This window comes from Gorilla gorilla, chromosome 21 (genome assembly GCF_029281585.2).
Source record: "Gorilla gorilla gorilla isolate KB3781 chromosome 21, NHGRI_mGorGor1-v2.1_pri, whole genome shotgun sequence".
In the NCBI taxonomy this organism is placed as follows: Eukaryota; Metazoa; Chordata; class Mammalia; order Primates; family Hominidae; genus Gorilla; species Gorilla gorilla.
In genome coordinates, this window is record NC_073245.2 from 56,866,751 (window position 1) to 56,883,835 (window position 17,085).

General features: G+C 53.5%; 1 protein-coding gene across 7 annotated transcripts in view; it reads right to left on the minus strand.

Moving 5' to 3' along the window:
• Positions 1 to 16,865, minus strand: part of ADA (adenosine deaminase) — a 31,068-nt gene extending 14,203 nt beyond the window's left edge. For 3 of the 7 annotated variants that reach the window (XM_063702410.1, XM_055373032.2, XM_055373031.2), the window contains exons 1-2: positions 16,241 to 16,366; positions 2,514 to 2,575 (exon numbers count right to left, since the gene is read on the minus strand). In XM_063702410.1, the coding sequence (XP_063558480.1) occupies positions 2,514 to 2,575; positions 16,241 to 16,351 (173 nt within the window). In that variant the 5' untranslated portion in view covers positions 16,352 to 16,366. Of the gene's footprint in view, positions 1 to 2,513; positions 2,576 to 16,240; positions 16,367 to 16,697 lie in introns of those variants that run through there. The other 4 variants (XM_004062204.4, XM_019017171.3, XM_055373033.2 and 1 more) reach the window with 4 other exon arrangements.
• Positions 16,866 to 17,085: the final 220 nt, after the last annotated feature.

A 17,085-nucleotide genomic window follows, 5' to 3' on the forward strand; every position in this document is an offset into this window, starting at 1 on the left:
TCTCTGTAGAAATAGTTGACAGGGTTATAAACAAGACTGAGAAAGAGGTTGAAGAGGCCCCTGAAAAGGCCAGAATCCTGGGAACTGGAGGAAGGAGAAATGGGTGAGGACAGTTAATGAAGCAGGCCTGAGTCCCAGAGCTGGAAAAAGGGCCACTGAATTGGGCCTAGCGGGGCTCAGGCCAGGGGCTCCCCTCCTCCTTCCATTCTTAGCCCATATTTGTGTGCATTTACAGACACCCATATCTGAGTGTGACAAACTCCCCAGTCCCCTGCCTGCTGACTTCAGGCCAAGCTCCAGCTGGCACCTGCGGCACGCCATCTCCAAGGCCCAGAGGTGGTGTGAGGAATGGACGATCAGACCAGTGCCCCTCCCGGCGGCTCCTTTCCCCTTTCTCTTAGCCCCACCCGGCGCTCCCAGCCCCTGGCTGCAGCTGATGAGCCCTCCGTGACCCCTTAATGAGTGCCTGGGTTCGATCTCATCTTGGTGCCCCACTGAACGACGTCATTAGGGGCCTTGTGGCAAGTAGGCGGCTTGACATGGGCAAAGGCCAGGCAGAGATAAGCCAAGAGGTTTCACCCCATTTAGAGATATAAGCTCTAATTAGTAAGAATATTATCATTAAGTGACATTTATGGAGCACATTAATGTGTGCTAGGCCCTGAACTAAGCATTTTACGGGCGTCACTTTACCAAAACCTCTAACTGACGGGGTAATGGCCAGGGCCATGGACTTGGGGGCAGACTATCTGGGTTCAAACCTCCGCCCTGTGCTTACTGGGCACCTTACTCCACCTACCACGGCTCAGTCTCCTCATCTGTAAATGACGGTAATAGAGTTCCTATCTTACAAATTGTTGTGAGGATTCAGTAACTTAACCCGGGTAACGCACTTAAAGAAGTGTTTGGCACACAGGAGATGCTAATGTGCTTACGGCTTGCAGTTAAATAGGAATTAAATCAATGGCAGCTTCCTGGGGCAGAAAAAGGTCCCTGGAAGTGCGAAAAGATGGAGAATAGTGGACTTACCAGAAATCTCTCAGGGAGTTAGTGGAGATGCTCCCGAGAGTTGGAGGCAACCCCCCGGGATCCCTCATTCTCTCCATGAGGGCAGGCCTCTGAATAACAGGATTCTGGCTTATGGAGCAGAAATGTTCAAATTTGGGTCCCGAGCTGAATTTCAAGACTGCGAGGGAGAGGCTGAGTTCTTTCAGCTCCAAACAAAATGAGTGTTGTGCAAACAACCGAGGAACACAGGTCTGCGGGGGCAGGGCTGGGTGGACAAGGAGCCCCTAGCTCCTAGGTCATCTCTCTAGGGAGGGCCTGTTCTTAGCCTCAGTTGATAGAGACCAAGTTCGCAGACAGGAGATAATATGTCCAAATTTGAATCCAGATCCACTGGCCTTTAAAGTCCCTGCCCTTAAAAGCTGGTCCTAAGAGAGGAGCTGCTGTGAGCCCTTGAGGTCTGGGTAGGAAGGGAAGAACCTTCCTCGCTGGGGAACAGGGGGACCCTCTGGCCCCCTAGCATCTCTGAGAGCTGAGGCAGGAAGTGTGTTCTCACTTGGAAGATGCAGAGATTTAGGCCCAGAGTTGGGGAGCCACTTTTCCGTGATTCCTAGCAGGTTATGACCCTGACGATATAGTAAAGCCTTAGGGGTCAGACAGCCTTGGGTTCAACTCTTGATCTGCTATTAATTTGTGTGACCTTGGACAACTGTCTTGGCTGAGCCCATTCCCTCCTCAGTAAAATGCAGAGAGCATATCCTCCTCTTCCAAGCGTGGAGGAATTCAATGAGCTGATAAAGCCCAGCCCAGCTCTAGGAGATGCTCAAGAAATTGTACTGGCATCTCATGTGAGCACATCACCTGCTATAGGCTCTCAGTTAAGTCAAAAGACAGGAGCCAGGCACAGTGGCTCATGCCTGTAATCCCAGCACTGTGGGAGGCCAAGCTGGGTGGATCACTTGAGGTCAGGAGTTCAAGACCAGCCTGGCCAACATAGTGAAACCCCATCTCTGCTAAAAATACAAAAATTAGCTGGATGTGGTGGCATGTGCTTGTAATCCCAGCTACTCAGGAGGCTGAGGCAAGAGAATCACTTGAACCCAGGAGGTGGAGGTTGCAGTGAGCCGAGATCGTGCCACTGCACTCCAGCCTGGGCGACAGAGCAAGACTCTATCTCAAAAGAAAAAAAAAAAAAGACGGATTCAGCCCTGGGAACTACCTTCATGCACATATGTGGGTGGGTGGGGAGAGCAGGCTCAGGCCTGTCTCACCTGACACCAGGAGGACAAGACTCAGAGGCCCAGAAAGCCCAGGAGTTGGTCTGCGGGTCTCCAGCTCAGTGCTGAGGCCTCCATGTCCTCACAGTCCCACTTCTGGCCTGGAGCTGGCTTGATTCCCACAGGGAGACAGGAAGGAACAGTGACCCTGGAATTCCCCAGGGGCCTCTGGGTGGAGCTGGGGACCCCACTCAAATCCCAGGGAGAGAGGGCTCTTCTGTATGGACTTACCTGCCATAGTATAAGATGGTTTCAGGCTTGATGGATCCGTCTAGGTGGACATGCAGTTCTACCTGCAAGGGGGCAGGGGGAAGAGAGAGAGAAAGGGAGAGAGAGAACAAATACCTATGAGTTCGCGAAGGACCTTTCAGAGCTTAATGTTAACATTAATCATGATAACCATTAGCCACCATTTTACTGGCTGGCCGCTGACCCCATATACTTCGGTAAACTCTGTACTGCACTATCTCATTTAATCCGCTCCTGGGATGTGGGTTCAGCTGTTGTCTCGATCTCTTTCACAGTTGAGGACACTGAGGTTCGGAGGGGTTAAATATCTCATCCAAGGCCACACAGATTGCAAGTAATAGAGGCAGGAGCCCAACCCAGTATCTTTGTTCTTAATCGCAGCTGGTGAGTGGCAGAGGCGGAATTCTAACCCAAGCCCAATTCCAAAGCTTGTGCTCCAGGTCACGTAGGCAGCTCCCGCTCTCAGCCAGCTAAATAAACTACTTTAACAAAAGGGATTGACCCAGATGTCCCAAACTAGGGAAGAGTCACACAGCATATTTCAAAATTCAGGATCCATTTTCGTTTTCTTTTTTTGAGACGGATGGAGTCTCGCTCTGTCTCCCAGGCTGGAGTGCAGTGACGCGATCTCCACTCACTGCAACCTCCACCTCCTGGGTTCAAGCAATTCTTGTGCCTCAGCCTCCGGAGTAGCTGAGACTATAGGCAGGTGCCACCACGCCCAGTTAATTTTTGTATTTTTAGTAGAGACGGGGTTTCACCATGTTGCTCAGGCTAGTCTCGAACTCCTGATCTCAGGTGATCCACCCACCTCAGCCTCCCAAAGTGCTGGGATTACAGGTATGTGCCACCGCAACCGACCCAGGCTCCATTTTCAAAAGCAGATGCTACTCAAGCATAGCCTATCAGGAATCAATATTAGGCAACGGAAGATCTTTCTAGTACTCTAGAGTTTAAGAGTAGGCTCCTTGGAGGCAGCCCATCTGGCTTGACTCCCAGTTCTGCTGTGTGACCTCAGACAAGACACTTGACCTCTCTGAGCCTCAGTTTCCTCAACTGAAAAACAGTGGAATATTATGCCCCCCTGTCCAAGAAAAATTGTAAGGATTAAAAAGGGCAGTGTAGGTGGACATGGATAGCCCAAAGGAAACAGCCCCTGCCGCTCAGTCAGGGTGTTTACCATGAGCTGTTAGGAGAAGCACAGCAGGCAGTGGGAGACGGTGGGGAAAGGGACTTTGCTGTTCCTGCTGTTCCTGTTCCAAATGATGGAAGCTTTCCCCCTAGCCAGGGGAGATCCAGAAAACTCTCAGCTGACATCTCATGCTGGGGTGGGGAGCATGGAGAGCTGGATAAGAAAGTTGGCTGCCCTGGCTCAGGGAGGAACAGCCAAGGAGCTGCTGGCCCAAGGGCATCTAGGAGCACATACATGAGCTGCCTCCTGCAGAGGAAACCCAACCCAGGCCCAGGGGAGGCCAGCAGGGAACAGAGACACCAGAGGTCCTATCAGCAGGACCTCAGAGTCATCAGATCTCTCCTGAGGTCATCCAGCTGGCAGGGGACAGAGCGGTCTTCACACCCAGTCTCAGGGCCAACTTAGTTGTTGAATTCCCTGACAAAATGAGTTCAGTTCCCACCCAGCCAAACGTTTGTTTCTCGGGTTCTCAAAATATGCTCAGCATTGGGAATACTGAAGCTTATAGCCCAGGGAACGGCCAACCAGCTGTGTGACCTCAGGCAAGGGACCTCACCTCTCTGAGCCTCTGTTTCCTATCCTTAACCCTCACAGGGCTATGGAGAGGGCCCAGCCAGAGAGCCGGAGTCGCACTGTATAGAGCATCATGCGGTTAGAGCTGGAATCTCGGCTCCTCCACTCACTCCCTGCTTGACCCTGAGAAAGTCACTTCACTTCCTGTGCCTCGGCATCCTCATCTGTTAAATGGGGAGAATGGCAGTCCTTCCTTCTAGGCTTCATGAGGGTTAACTGCATTAGTAGGCAGGGAGTTCTTGGCACATAGCAAATGCTAAATAGTTGTCAACTAAAAGTCAATGAAGGCTGGGCATGGGGGCTCACGCCTGTAATCCAGCCACTTTGGGAGGCCGAGGCGGGTGGATCACCTGAGGCCAGGAGTTTGAGACCAGCCTGGCCAACATGGTGAAACCCCATCTCTACTAAAAATACAAAAAATTAGCCAGGCATGGTGGCACACACCTGTAATCCCAGCTACTTGGGAGGCTGAGACAGGAGAATCACCTGAACCTGGGAGGCAGAGGCTGTGGTGAGCCGAGATTACGCCACTGCACTCCAGCCTGGGCAACAAGAGCGAAACTCCATCTCAAAAATAAAAAAATAAAAAAAAAAAAGTCAACGAAGGCCTGCGCTCCTGCTGGATGCTAGATTGTCGAGTTAAACAGGAGGGTTCAAGTCCTGTTCCTGGGGCTTGTACAGGCCCCAGAGTGGGAGAGGCATTAAGCAAATATCACATGGGAAAATGTACAGTCACAAACCAAGACGACTCCTTGGGAAGTATGAACACAGTCCTATGACAGAGGGTAACAAACAAGAGAAGTGAATACATCTAGAGGGCCAACAATGAGCCTGAGCGAAAAGCTAGAGGATAGCGAGGAACCCACAACACAAGGCAGGGGTGCGGAGGGAGGCAGGAAGAAAATTCCAGGCAGAAGGAACAGCATGTGCAAGGCCCTATGGCAGGAGAAAACGGGGTGTATGAAACGGATTAAATAGAGGTTCAGAGAAGGGAGGGTTCATGGTACTGGAGAGGCTGCAGGATAGGACCACCCAGGCAGGGCTGTGCGGGCCACAAGGAGTCAGGCTTTATCTGGAAAGCACACAGAGGCCATTGCAGGGTTGGCAGCTGGTTAGAGAAAGAGGATGGCTCCTCCAAGGCCAGTTAGAGGCTACTGCAGCCATTTGAAAGATGACGGTGGCTTGGACCAGGGTTGTGAGGTGCATAGAGGAAAAACAGGTGGATAGAAAGAGATGCCAAGGCTCACTCTTCAGGTTAGGCCTGGGTGGGGAGCAATTCCCACAGTTTGAGACAGAGAACTCTGGAAGAGAAGACCAAGTCCTGGAGCTCCTTCCAGGAGGGAGGATGCGGGGGAGGGAGGCATGATTGGTTTGGTCTTAGTTATGTTACACTAGAAACGCCTTTTGTTTTTTGTTTTTTTAAGACGGAGTTTCGCTCTGTTGTCCAGGCTGCAGTGCAGTGGCTCCAGCTTGGCTCACGGAAACCTCCACCTCCCGGGTGCAAGTGATTCTCCTGCCTCAGCCTCCCGAGTAGTTGGGACTACAGGCACCCACCACCATGCCCAGCTAATTTTTGTATTTTTAGTAGAGATGGGGTTTCACCATATTGGCCAGGCTGGTCTTGAACTCCTGACCTCAAGTGATCTGCCCACCTCGGCCTCCCAAAGTGCTGGGGTTACAGGTGTGAACCATCATGCCCAGCCAACTGGAGATGCCTTTGATATATCCAAAGGTAAGTGGAAGAACCCAGTGGGATACAAGAGTCTAGAGCTGGCCTGAGAAGCTCAAGCTGGGAATGTAGGTAGGAGTGTGGGTAAGCACAGAAGCTGTGGGCTTGAAGGAGCTCACCTAGGGAGAAAATATCAAGGGAGGTAAGGAAAAGGCCTAGGATGAAGCTTTGACCAGCACAAGCACTTAATGGCCTTACGGAGGAGGCTGAGCCTACAGAACTGTGGCCAGAGAGGTGGGAGGGTGTGTGGTATGCAGAAGGCCAGGCCGTCAGATGTCAAGGAGAAGCGAGCAACAGTTCACAGGGTTAGCATAGTGGGCTGAATGGTGGCCCCCACAAAGCTGTCTACATGCTAATCCTAATCCCCAGAACCTGTAAATATTACCTTATATGGGTCGGGCGTGGTGGCTCATGCCTGTAATCCCAACACTTTGGGAGGCTGAGGCGGGTGGATCACTTGAGGTTAGGAGTTCAACACCAGCCTGGCCAACAATGGTGAAATCCCCTCTCTATTAAAAATACAAAAATCAGCCAGGCATGGTGGCATGCACCTGTAGTCCCAGCTACTCAGGAGACTGAGGTAGCAGAATCGTTTGAACCTGGGAGGCGGAGGTTGCGGTGAGCCGAGATTGAGCCACTAGCACTCCAGCCTGGGCAACAGAGCAATACTCCCTCGCAAAAAAAAAAATATTACCTTATGGCGGGTGGATCACCTGAGGTCAGGAGTTCAAGACCAGCCTGGCCAACATGGTGAAACCCCATGTCTACTAAAAATATAAAAGTTAGCTGGGCATGGTGGCGGGTACCTATAATCCCAGCTACTCAGGAGGCTGAGGCAGGAGAATTGCTTGAACCTGGAGGCAGAGATTCCAGTGAGCCGAGATTAAATCACTTTACTCCAGCCTGGGTGAAAGTGCAAAACTCCACCTCAAAAAAAAAAAAAAATTACCTTATATGGCAAAGTGTGATTATTAAATGTCTTGACAGGAAGAGTTTATCCTGGATTATCTGGTTGGGACCTAGATGCAATCACATGTATCCTTATAAGACAGAAGCAGAGAGTTTTAAGAGAAACACACACAAGAGGAAGCAGCAACGTGACCTCAGAGGCAGAGACTGGAATCATGCGGCCACAAGCCAAGGAATGCCTGGAGCCACCAGCAACCAGAAGAGGCAAGGAATGGATTCCCCCGAGAGCCTTCAGTAGGCATGTGGCTCTGATGATATCTTGATGTTGGACTTCTGGCTCCCAGAACTGCCAGGGCACACGTTTCTGTTGGTTGAAGCCATGCAGGGTGTGGCAACTTGTCATGGCAGCCACAGAAAACTCACGTGGTCAGGCCCTGCTGGAGGTCACAAGATGGAAGGGCAGAAACTCGTCCGTCGGGCTAAAAGCGCAGGCACTGGGGGCTTCAGAGGAGTAGTTCTTAACCCCGGCTGCAAGTTAGGAGCACGGGAAGTTCTGGCCAGTTCCCAAGGCCTCAACCCCATCTGAGGTCAATTAAAGACCACTGGGGTGGGGGCAATTTAGAAAGTGTGTTGGGAAAAGATCACTTAAAGGGGGAGTTCGCCAGGGAGAAGAAAGAAGGAGAGGCAGAATGGCTCCAGGCAGGGGAGCTGCGTGTGCTTAGTGTCTGAATCAGGAAGCAGGCGGGGAGTTGGCCAGAGTGCAGAGTGAGGTTAGTGGTGAGAAATGAGGCCAGGGCAAAGTGGAGAGGGGGCAGGGAAATTGCAGAGGCCGAAGCAAAGGGTTTTCCACCCAAGTGTGTTAAATCGGAGAGTCCCCTTTAAAAAAAACCTTTCCCGGCTGCTGTGTGGAGGACAGGATGGCAGGAAGCCAGAACAGAAGACCAGCTACTGCGGGAGGGAAGATCTGATTGGGATTTGAATAACATGCGGGAAGTACTCAAGGCAGCGTCAGAGACAGTGGGTGCTCAGCAGAGCAGGAGCCAGACGGTGCCGGGGTGCAGAAGCTAGGGGTTCAGGGAGCCGGGCAGGAGGCAGGAGCGCCTCTGGGAAGGGGGAAAGCAGAGCCAGCTGCCCACCAGGACCAGTAGCACTCATCCCTTCTCACGGCTGCCTGAGAAGAGGCCCAACCGCGTTTCAGGTGTGGAGCAGAGGCAGGAAGCCACCTCCACAGGTGGCTCAAGCTCAGGCAGGCCTCCTACTGAATTTTCTAGAAAACTGCAACACACCATGGGAAGTCTGTCAGCCTATTCCAGATGACAATGACAATGGGGTGGCGACCCCGCTGTCCTGTCTCCTTTCAGGGAAAAGGGTCAGCAGTGGCCTCAAACTTTTGAGTATCTACTATGTGCTAGACCATCTATATGCATTATCTTATTTCATCCTTACAACCAGCAAGGTAGAGACTTCACTCCCATTTTACTGATGAAGAAACTGAGGTTCAAAGAAGTACCCCAAAACAGTCAGTGATGGAGTCAGAATTTGAACCCTAGTCTGATTCTTGAGCTCCTAACCACTCTACTGTACTGCCTCTGTGGGCCTAGCCTCAGACATCAATAATACAGAAATAATAATAATGATAAAGCAGCTACCTACTGTTTTCAGACCCTTTATCTCATTTAATCTTAATCCCTAGGCAATGTACATATCGGCCCATGTTACAGATGGGGAAATGGACTTGCCAGGCTAAGCCCGGAGAAGTTCAGTGGCCTGTCCAGAGTTACACAAATTGATGGTGGTAGAGCTAGGGTGGAACTCAAGTCCCTCTGCCTCAGCCCAAGCCCTGCCCACAGGCCACACCCCCTCCCTGGCACTCATGTCGAGACAGTGCCTGGCCTCCTGACCTCTCCAGAGGGGAATCTCACACCCCTTCCCACTGCCTTTGCTCTCTGCAAGGCTGACTCACAGCCAGCCCAGCATTTGTCTGAACAGCAGGAAATCCTCCCAGCGCTGATGTGAACAGGAAGCATCCTCAGTTACCAACAAATATTTACTAAGCCCCACTATGTGCCAGGCACCGTGGAGGCCCTCGGGAAATGCACTAAGTCCCTGCTCTCAAGAGATGCGTGCCAGAGAGGTCCAGGGCGGTGGGTTGACTTACCCAAGGTCACTCAGTGTGTCGGTGGCAGAGCTACCATGAGGACCCAGATCTTGGACTCCTGGGCCAGATACTCCCAGATCTGACTCATGTTTCCACGTTCCCAACTGCTGGAGGGCGAGCAGGGCCGTCTACCTCCAAGGCAAACCTAGTCAGATTAGTTCTTCCTGGTGAGCCTTGGGGACAACCAATCTGACTGGGTTTACCTTGGAGGTAGACGGCCCTGCTCGCCCTCCAGCAGTTGGGTTTGCCTCCCAAACACATCGCTCTGTTTTGTTTTCGTCTGACTTTTTGGGTTCATGTATGTAACATGTCTGTCTCCCTCATGAGCCGTTTGCTGAGAGGGGGGACCTTGTCTGTGTCATCATGTCGTGTCCTCAGCACCTCGCACAGCACCTAGTGCTCTCTGTGTTCAATGACCACACCGTTATTTCCTCGTCTCCCTGTCCCATGTCAGCAATGCTGGGTGCTCTCCCTGCAACAAGGAAGGGGCTGACCTGCCCCCATGGGACCTGGCAGAACCCACACGGGGGCAGAGGAGCCAGGGCTGCCTGGTCAGCTCACAGAACCTGAGCACCGTGGCCAGAACCCAGATGAGCCACAGGTGCCCACTGCCAACCGAATGTCCCCTCCCTCCCTAGCCCTGCTTTTGGTGATGAGCTGGGCAGTGCCAGGGTCAGTGACTTATGCCACTATGGCCTCTCAGCTGACTTTTAGCGTGAGGCCAGGAGACAGAGCGGCCCTGGGCTGAGAAACTGTTTCAGCTCCACTTCCTCCAGGAAGCCCTCTATGCTCAGCCTCGTCTAGGCTCCGCCAGCTCTGAGGTACACAGTGGAAGGGACTGAGCAGTCCCCACAGTGTCTCCTGCTGACGGGGCCTGACAGCTCTGCTGCTCAGAGGTTTCACAGAAGGCAAGATGTGTCTTCCACCTGGGGAAATTCCTGTGGAGCCACAGCATAGGGACTCAGCACACTTAAACTCGTTTTAAAGGCAACAAGACTGAGGCTCAGAGAGTGGGAGGACCTTGAGTTAGAAAGTCTAATGCACACCACAGCCAGGAAGCTATTTGACTCTAAACCCGGAGGTCTAGCAGCACGCTCCCTTCATGCCACATAGCAAGGTGCTGGGTCACTGATGCTAACATCTAAACAGGGGCCAGGCGCGGTGGCACACTCTTGAAATCCCAGCACTTTGGGAGGCTGAGGCGGGTGGATCACTTGAGGCCAGGAGTTTGACACCTCCTCTTCACAGAGGTGGAAGGGAGGACCAGCGAGGGCAAGTGGATCCCAAGTCCCAGCTACTTGGGAGGCTGAGGCAGGAGGATCGCATGAACCCAGGAGGCAGAGGTTGCAGTGAGCCAAAATCGTGCCACTGCACTCCAGCTTGGGCGACAGAGGAAGACTCCAGCTCAAAAAAAAAAAAAAAAAAAGTCACTGAAGGCACCTGGTACCCAGGACTACTTCAAGGACAGCCATTGTTATGGCCAACATGGTGAAACCCTGTCTCTACTAAAAACACAAAAATTAGCCAGGCATGGTGGCACACACCTGTAATCCCAACTACTTGGGAGACTGAGGCAGAAGAATCGCTTGAACCCGGGAGGCAGAAGTTGTAGTGAGCCGAGATTGCACCACTGCACTCCAGCCTGGGCGACAGAGTGAGACTCTGTCTCAAAAGTCGAAGCAGGACCATTACCAACCATGATGATGATGCTGACCAATGGCAGCTATTGCTGCAGCACCTGCTCTGAGGCAGGCCTGCACTTGGTGTTTGAGAGGTGGGTATGGGTATAATTCTCATTTTAGAGAGGGGAAACTGAGGCACCGTGAAGTTAAATGACTCATTCAAGCTCCTCTAGCTGGAAAGTGGGAAATCAGGACTCAGACCCAGACAGCCTGAACCCAGCTGGTGTCCAAGTTCAAATTCCTTGCTGTTCTAGCTCCCTGGTCACTAGGAGTGCAGAGGTTATCCCCCACAACTGCTCAGGGGCCTGAGAACACTAAGGGCTGAGGGCAAGCCTACCCCCAACACCTTGGGTAAATACAGATTCCAACCTCACTCTGCGCCCACAGCCTGCTCCTCTCCACCTCCCCAGCCAGACCATGGTCCTACTACCTTGCCCCATCCCAGGGGGTACCATAGGGACCCCTTCAAGACACCTGAGCAGGTGGACAAGTCTCTCCTGGATCACAGGGCCCCCAGCCACCCGGGTCAAGCCCACCCTGAGGTTGAATGCAGGATTGGGAAGCTGCCTGGCCTCCCCTGCCTCCCTGTGTGAACACAGACCACTTCCTCTCTCTGATCCTCCCTTCCTCCTCTGAAGCAAAAGGCTTCGATGAAACTCAGTCTCCTTTGTTCCCCTCCCCCACCAACTGACATGTGAGTCAAAATGGGTAAGGCAGGCTCTTCCTAGGGACATATTTGTTTTAACAGGTGGCTCTGGTAACTGAAAGCCACTGCAAGCCCAAAGAAGCGCAGCTGGTGGGTTTTGTGTCAGGAAGACAAAAAGGAGGAGGGAGGAGGGAGATTCTGCAGCTGGAGAGGCCTCCCAGAGTCTACTGCAACCCCCACTCCAGTCCCCAGGAAGGAAACGCACCCCTGAGGGCCTGCTGTTACCAGCCAGGCACTGTACAAAAACCAATCAGCATGTCAGTTTCCCCAAGAACCCCAAGATCTTGGTTTTGTCACCCCATTTTACAGAGGGGGAAGCTGAGTTTCAGGAGTTGTCTACCTGAGGTACCCTAGCTGCTAAGCAGCAGGCAGGAATTCAACCCCAGTACATCTGAAGCCCAGGGCTAATGCGCTGGCCCACCCTGCCACCCTGATTCTAACTCTTCCCCCCACACCGCCCCCTCTTTTTTGCGTAAAGTGGGATTGGCAAATGAGCAAAGCTATGAACAGCTTCTACTTGAGTGCAGGCAGATCTGGGTTCAAGTCTAGCTCTGCTGCTTGCCAGCTGTGTGACTTTGGCAAGTTCCCTCCCTTCTCTGAGTCTCAGTTTCCTCATAATAAGTGAAGTTAATAATAGGACAGGACCTTCCTCAGAGGGCTGACATAAACATTAAATGAGTCACTGTATGCAAAGCAGGACAGGGCCTCGTGCAGAGTAGACATTCAAATATGAGACAGAAAAGGCACATTGCTGATTTAGCCCCAATTCCCCTCTGCATCAGAGAGGAACAGTTTAGAAACTGCTGTCCCTTGGCCGGGTGCGGTGGCTCATGCCTGTAATCCCAGCACTTTGGAAGGCCGAGGTGGGCGGATCACCTGAAGTCGGGAGTTCGAGACCAGCCTGGCCAACAAGGAGAAACCCCGTCTCTACTAAAAATACAAAAAATTAGCCGGGCATGGTGGTGCATGCCTGTAATTCCAGCTACTTGGGAGGCTGAGGCAGAAGAATCACTTGAACCTGGGAGGCACAGGTTGCAGTGAGCCGAGGTCGTGCCATTGCACTCCAGCCTGGGCAACAAGAGCGAAACTCTGTCTAAAAAAAGAAAAAAAGAAACTGCTGTCCCAGCCTGTACCGGTTCACTTGCCAGTCTACAGCTTCAAGGCTCTCAGATTTTGTGTAGCCCTGGCAAGTCCCTCCACTCCCTAAGCTTCAGTTTCTTCATCTGTAAATGGGGATGAAGACCCATGCCTTGTCAAGTCGTCCAGAGGATTCCGTGAGATAAAAGTTACTGGCTGGGCACAGTGGCTCACACCTGTAATCCCAGCACTTTGGGAAGCCAAGGTGGGAGGATCACCTGAGATCAGGAGTTCGAGACCAGCTGGCTAACGTGGTAAAACCCTGTCTCTACTAAAAATACAAAAATTAGCCGGGCGTGGTGGTGGACGCCTGTAATCCCAGCTACTCCGGAGGCTGAGGCAGAAGAATGGCTTGAACTCGGGAGGTGGAGGTTGTAGTGAGCCAGGATCACACCACTGCACTCCAGCCTGGGCAACAGAGTGAGACTGCGGCGCACGCCTGTAGTCCCAGCTACTTGGGAGGCTGAGGCAGGAGGATCGCATGAACCCAGGAGGCAGAGGTTGCATTGACCCAAAATCTTGCCACTGCACTCCAGCTTGGGTGACAGAGTGAGATTCTGGCAAAAAAGAAAAAGTCACTGAAGGCACCTGGTACCCAGGACTACTTCAAGGACAGCTATTGTTATGATTATTGTAACAGGCATGTGATCAGTACTGGCCTCCAGGATGCAGAATGCCTGAGTGCCTGGTGCCACCTGTGAACATAGGCTGATAAGGGCCACCCCTCCAACCCCCCTTTCCACTTCCTCCAGTGCCCAGCAGGTGCTCAGTCAAACCAGGTGGGGGTATGGGAGGTACACCCGACAGGGCAAACTTGACTTGGGCATCCCCTGACAATGACCCTGCATGGCAGGCACACTTGAATGTGTGTTCAGAGTTCTGAGCGAAGGAATCCAAGAGTGGCCAACCTGGAGATCCAGTCCTTATCTATGAGGAACATCTGAGCCCCACCCCATTCCCACTGGACACTGACCATACAGGGGTATAGGGACCGAGGCCCTTTGTTTTGGGTTAAATGAAGGTTACTAAGTGGAGGTGGTTGGGAGGTGTTAAATGAAAATGCTACATAAACTGCATGATTTGCAAGTGGTTGCGGTTCTTCTGCTCAGCCTGCCGCCACTGGACTCTCTTCCCTGTGTCTAAGCCCCCAGTAAAACCCCATATCTTGTTTGCTACCTCTTCCAAAGAAGGTAGCCTCTTGAACCTGGTGCTATGTCCATTGGAGTCAATAGGGGTCCCGCACAACAGAAGGCAGCTGCCTAGGGCCTTGCTAAGCAAAGTGTGTTCCTGGATCATTGACATTAGCATTTCCTAGGAGCTGGTCAGCAGTGCAGCATCGCAGGCCCCACCCCGACCCACACAGAATCACAGTGTGAATATTAAAAGTCAGGCCACTTGAGTGCAGTTTGAAAAGCGCTGCCCTGCTCTGCTTTCTTCTAGCTGACCTGGTCCCAGGCCTCAGCTGGCGGCAGGTATGAGAAGCTGAAGGACACAGCAAAGGCTCCTGTCTCAGGAGGTTTGCACCTGGGGCACTGGCACCTCTATCCCCAAAGGCTTCTGCAGAGGTAGTTTAGGAAAGATGGTTAGAGCCATGGGATTTCGAAGCCAGCCTCCCTTGGACTCAAACCCCAGATTGGACATTTCCTAGCTGTGTGATCTTGGGCCTAGTTAACCTCTCTGTGCCTGGATTAAATAAAAAATGCAGATAATGTGTTTAGAACGGTGCCTGGCACAGAAACATCAACACTCTATTAGCTGCAGCTAGTAATGCTAATAATTATAACTGTCATCTGTCCCTCCCACAAGAGGGCAGGGAGCTGGCTCTGGTCACAGTGGCTCTGAGATTCACACTCCTTCCCACTTCTCCTGCCAGCTCACGCAAGTTCCTCCTCACAATCATACAAGATTTGTCACGCCTCAAACACATGGCAGGTAACATTCTACCTTCACTCTCAAGCATCACCTTGTGGCCTTGGGACTCAGGACACGGGACACCCACATAAGCAGCTGATGTTCCATCCTCCAGGTGTGGACACTGAGGTCCCAATAGGGAAAATGATCTGCCAGCTTGAATCAGATGGGAGGACTGGGCAAGGCCAAAAAATGGGGATAATAATATGAGCCCCTCCCTTGATGGGCTGTTACAGAAGAACTGCAAGGATCCAATGGGTGTCTGCAACAAGTGCTCTAGAAGTGGGCCCTGCTGTTCTCTCCATAACTCCCAACACGTTCGCAATCAAGGAGTTTTTTTTTTTTTTTTGAGACAGAGTCTCACTCTGTCACCCAGGCTGGAGTGCAATGGCGAGATCTCGGCTCACTGCAAGCTCCACCTCCCGGGTTCATGCCATTCTCCTGCCTCAGCCTTCTGCGTAGCTGGGACTACAGGCGCCCGCCACCACGCCCAGCTAATTTTTTGTATTTTTAGTAGAAATGGGGTTTTGCCATGTTGGCCAGGCTGGTCTCAAACTCCTGGCCTCATGATCCGCCCACCTTCGCCTCCAAAAGTGCTGGGATTACAGGCGTGAGCCACTGCACCCCGCCAATCAAAGAGCTTTGCTACTGCCATAGGATTCACATCAGGGTACAGTGGGTCCCCAGCCCAAGGGCAGAGGGAGCCCAGAGCATTTAACAAAAAGACTGCAAAGGGGAGGCGCCAATCATGGGCCCCAGCTCCAGTAAGACGTGAAGGAGGCAGGGGTGGGGGTAGGAGGGCTTGTACAGCACCTCAGTGCTTCCAGCTTCTGACGGGGAGTAGCTGAGCATTTTCCCTGGGCTGGGGGCATCAGTAGTGGGGGCCAGGCCTCACCCTCCTCAGAAGGTAGGTGGGCTCTCCACAGCCTGTCTCCCTCACTGACACATGCACACTCACTAGATTCTCACCGGCACTTTTGTGATAGCTGTCATCATCATTCACACCTATTTCTTTTCTTTTCTTTTTCTTCTTTTTTTTTGAGACAGGGTCTCGCTTTGTCTCCCAGGCTGAAGTGCAGTGGCACCATCACAGCTCACTGCAGCCTCAACCTCCTGGGCTCAAGCGATCCTCCTGCCTCAGCCTCCTGAGTAGCTGGGACTATGGGAGTGCACCACCACACACACTTCCCCTAACTTTTTTTATTTTTTGGAGAGACGGGGTCTAGTTTTGTTGTCCAGGCTAGTCTCAAACTCCTGGACTCAAATGATCCTCCCGCCTCAGCCTCACAAAGTGCTGGGATTACAGGCGTGAGCCAACCTCCTGGGCCACTCACACCTATTTCTTAGAAGGGTAAGTTGAGGCTGACTGCAGCTGACTCCTTCCCCAACCACTCTCACACCCTACTGGCTGACTCACCCTGCTTGGCAGACTCCTGGGCCCCTCCTCTCGGACTCTGAGACAGGCCAAGGGGGTCCGGACCCTCCCTGACCCCAACAGTCCCAAGACGCCACAGCTGGTGGGCGGAGAAACAAGGGGATTCTCCCCTGGGGCCAGTGGCCATGGCTTGGCCTCGAGTGAACCCTGCTAGGGCCCCAAACCCAGGGCCTACCTAGCTCCTGTTCTTCCCGCGCGGGGGAAGGCGGGTGCTCTGCTCCCCTCCCTCCCCTTTCTGGCAGGGCTCACGGTTCTTCCCCGGGGCGCATCCACAAACCTGAGCTCCTTGGCGCTCACCACCATAACGTTGGCGTACAAAGCTGCTTCCATTCACTGAGCACTCAGTAGGCGCCGGGCACAGCACTAGGTGCCTATCCGGCGTAGACATCGGGCCTGATCATACAGCTGAGCTTCAGAGACCTCAAGTCCCTGCCCAGGCCCACACAGCGCTCAACGGTGCTAGGATGCCCACTTGGCAGACAGCGAAACTGAGACCCAGAGGGGTCAAGTCAGGGGCAGAAGCAGATTCTGGAGGCCTCCGGGTTCTGGACCTTCTCTGCCCCATTGTCCCTGATTAGCCCGCAAGCAAGCCACGGCCTAAGCCGAAGGAAGAACTCGCCTGCAGGAGCCCCCGTTCGTTCCCAGGGTTTGGACGCCCCGGGCTGGGCCCCGCTAAGCCCCTCGGGCCGCCCAGGCGCTGGACCCCCGTCCCCGGAGCCCCCGAGCGCGCTCACTTTGGGCTTGTCGAAGGCGGGCGTCTGGGCCATGGTGCCCTCGTGCGCCCCGGCGCTGCTCCCTCCGCCGCCGCTCAGTGGGTCTCTGCCGGCTCGGTGGCCGCTCGGCTTTCCCTGGGGCCAGCGGTGGCCGCGGCCGGCCACGCTCTTCTTAACGGGGCCGGGCCCCGCCTCCCGCCCCGCCCGCCGCCGTTCCCGGGGCCCGCCCTCTCGCCGGAGCCCCCACCCCGCCCGCCGGCCTGGATCGCGCATTTCCTGGAATTCTGGACCCGGCGTCCTCGCCCGCCGACCCGAAAACTACGGCCCCGCGGCGCCCGACCGGACCCACCTGTGGGCGCGCGCTCCAGCCGCCTCGCTGGGCGCTGCCTTCCCCCCGGCTCCTCCAGCA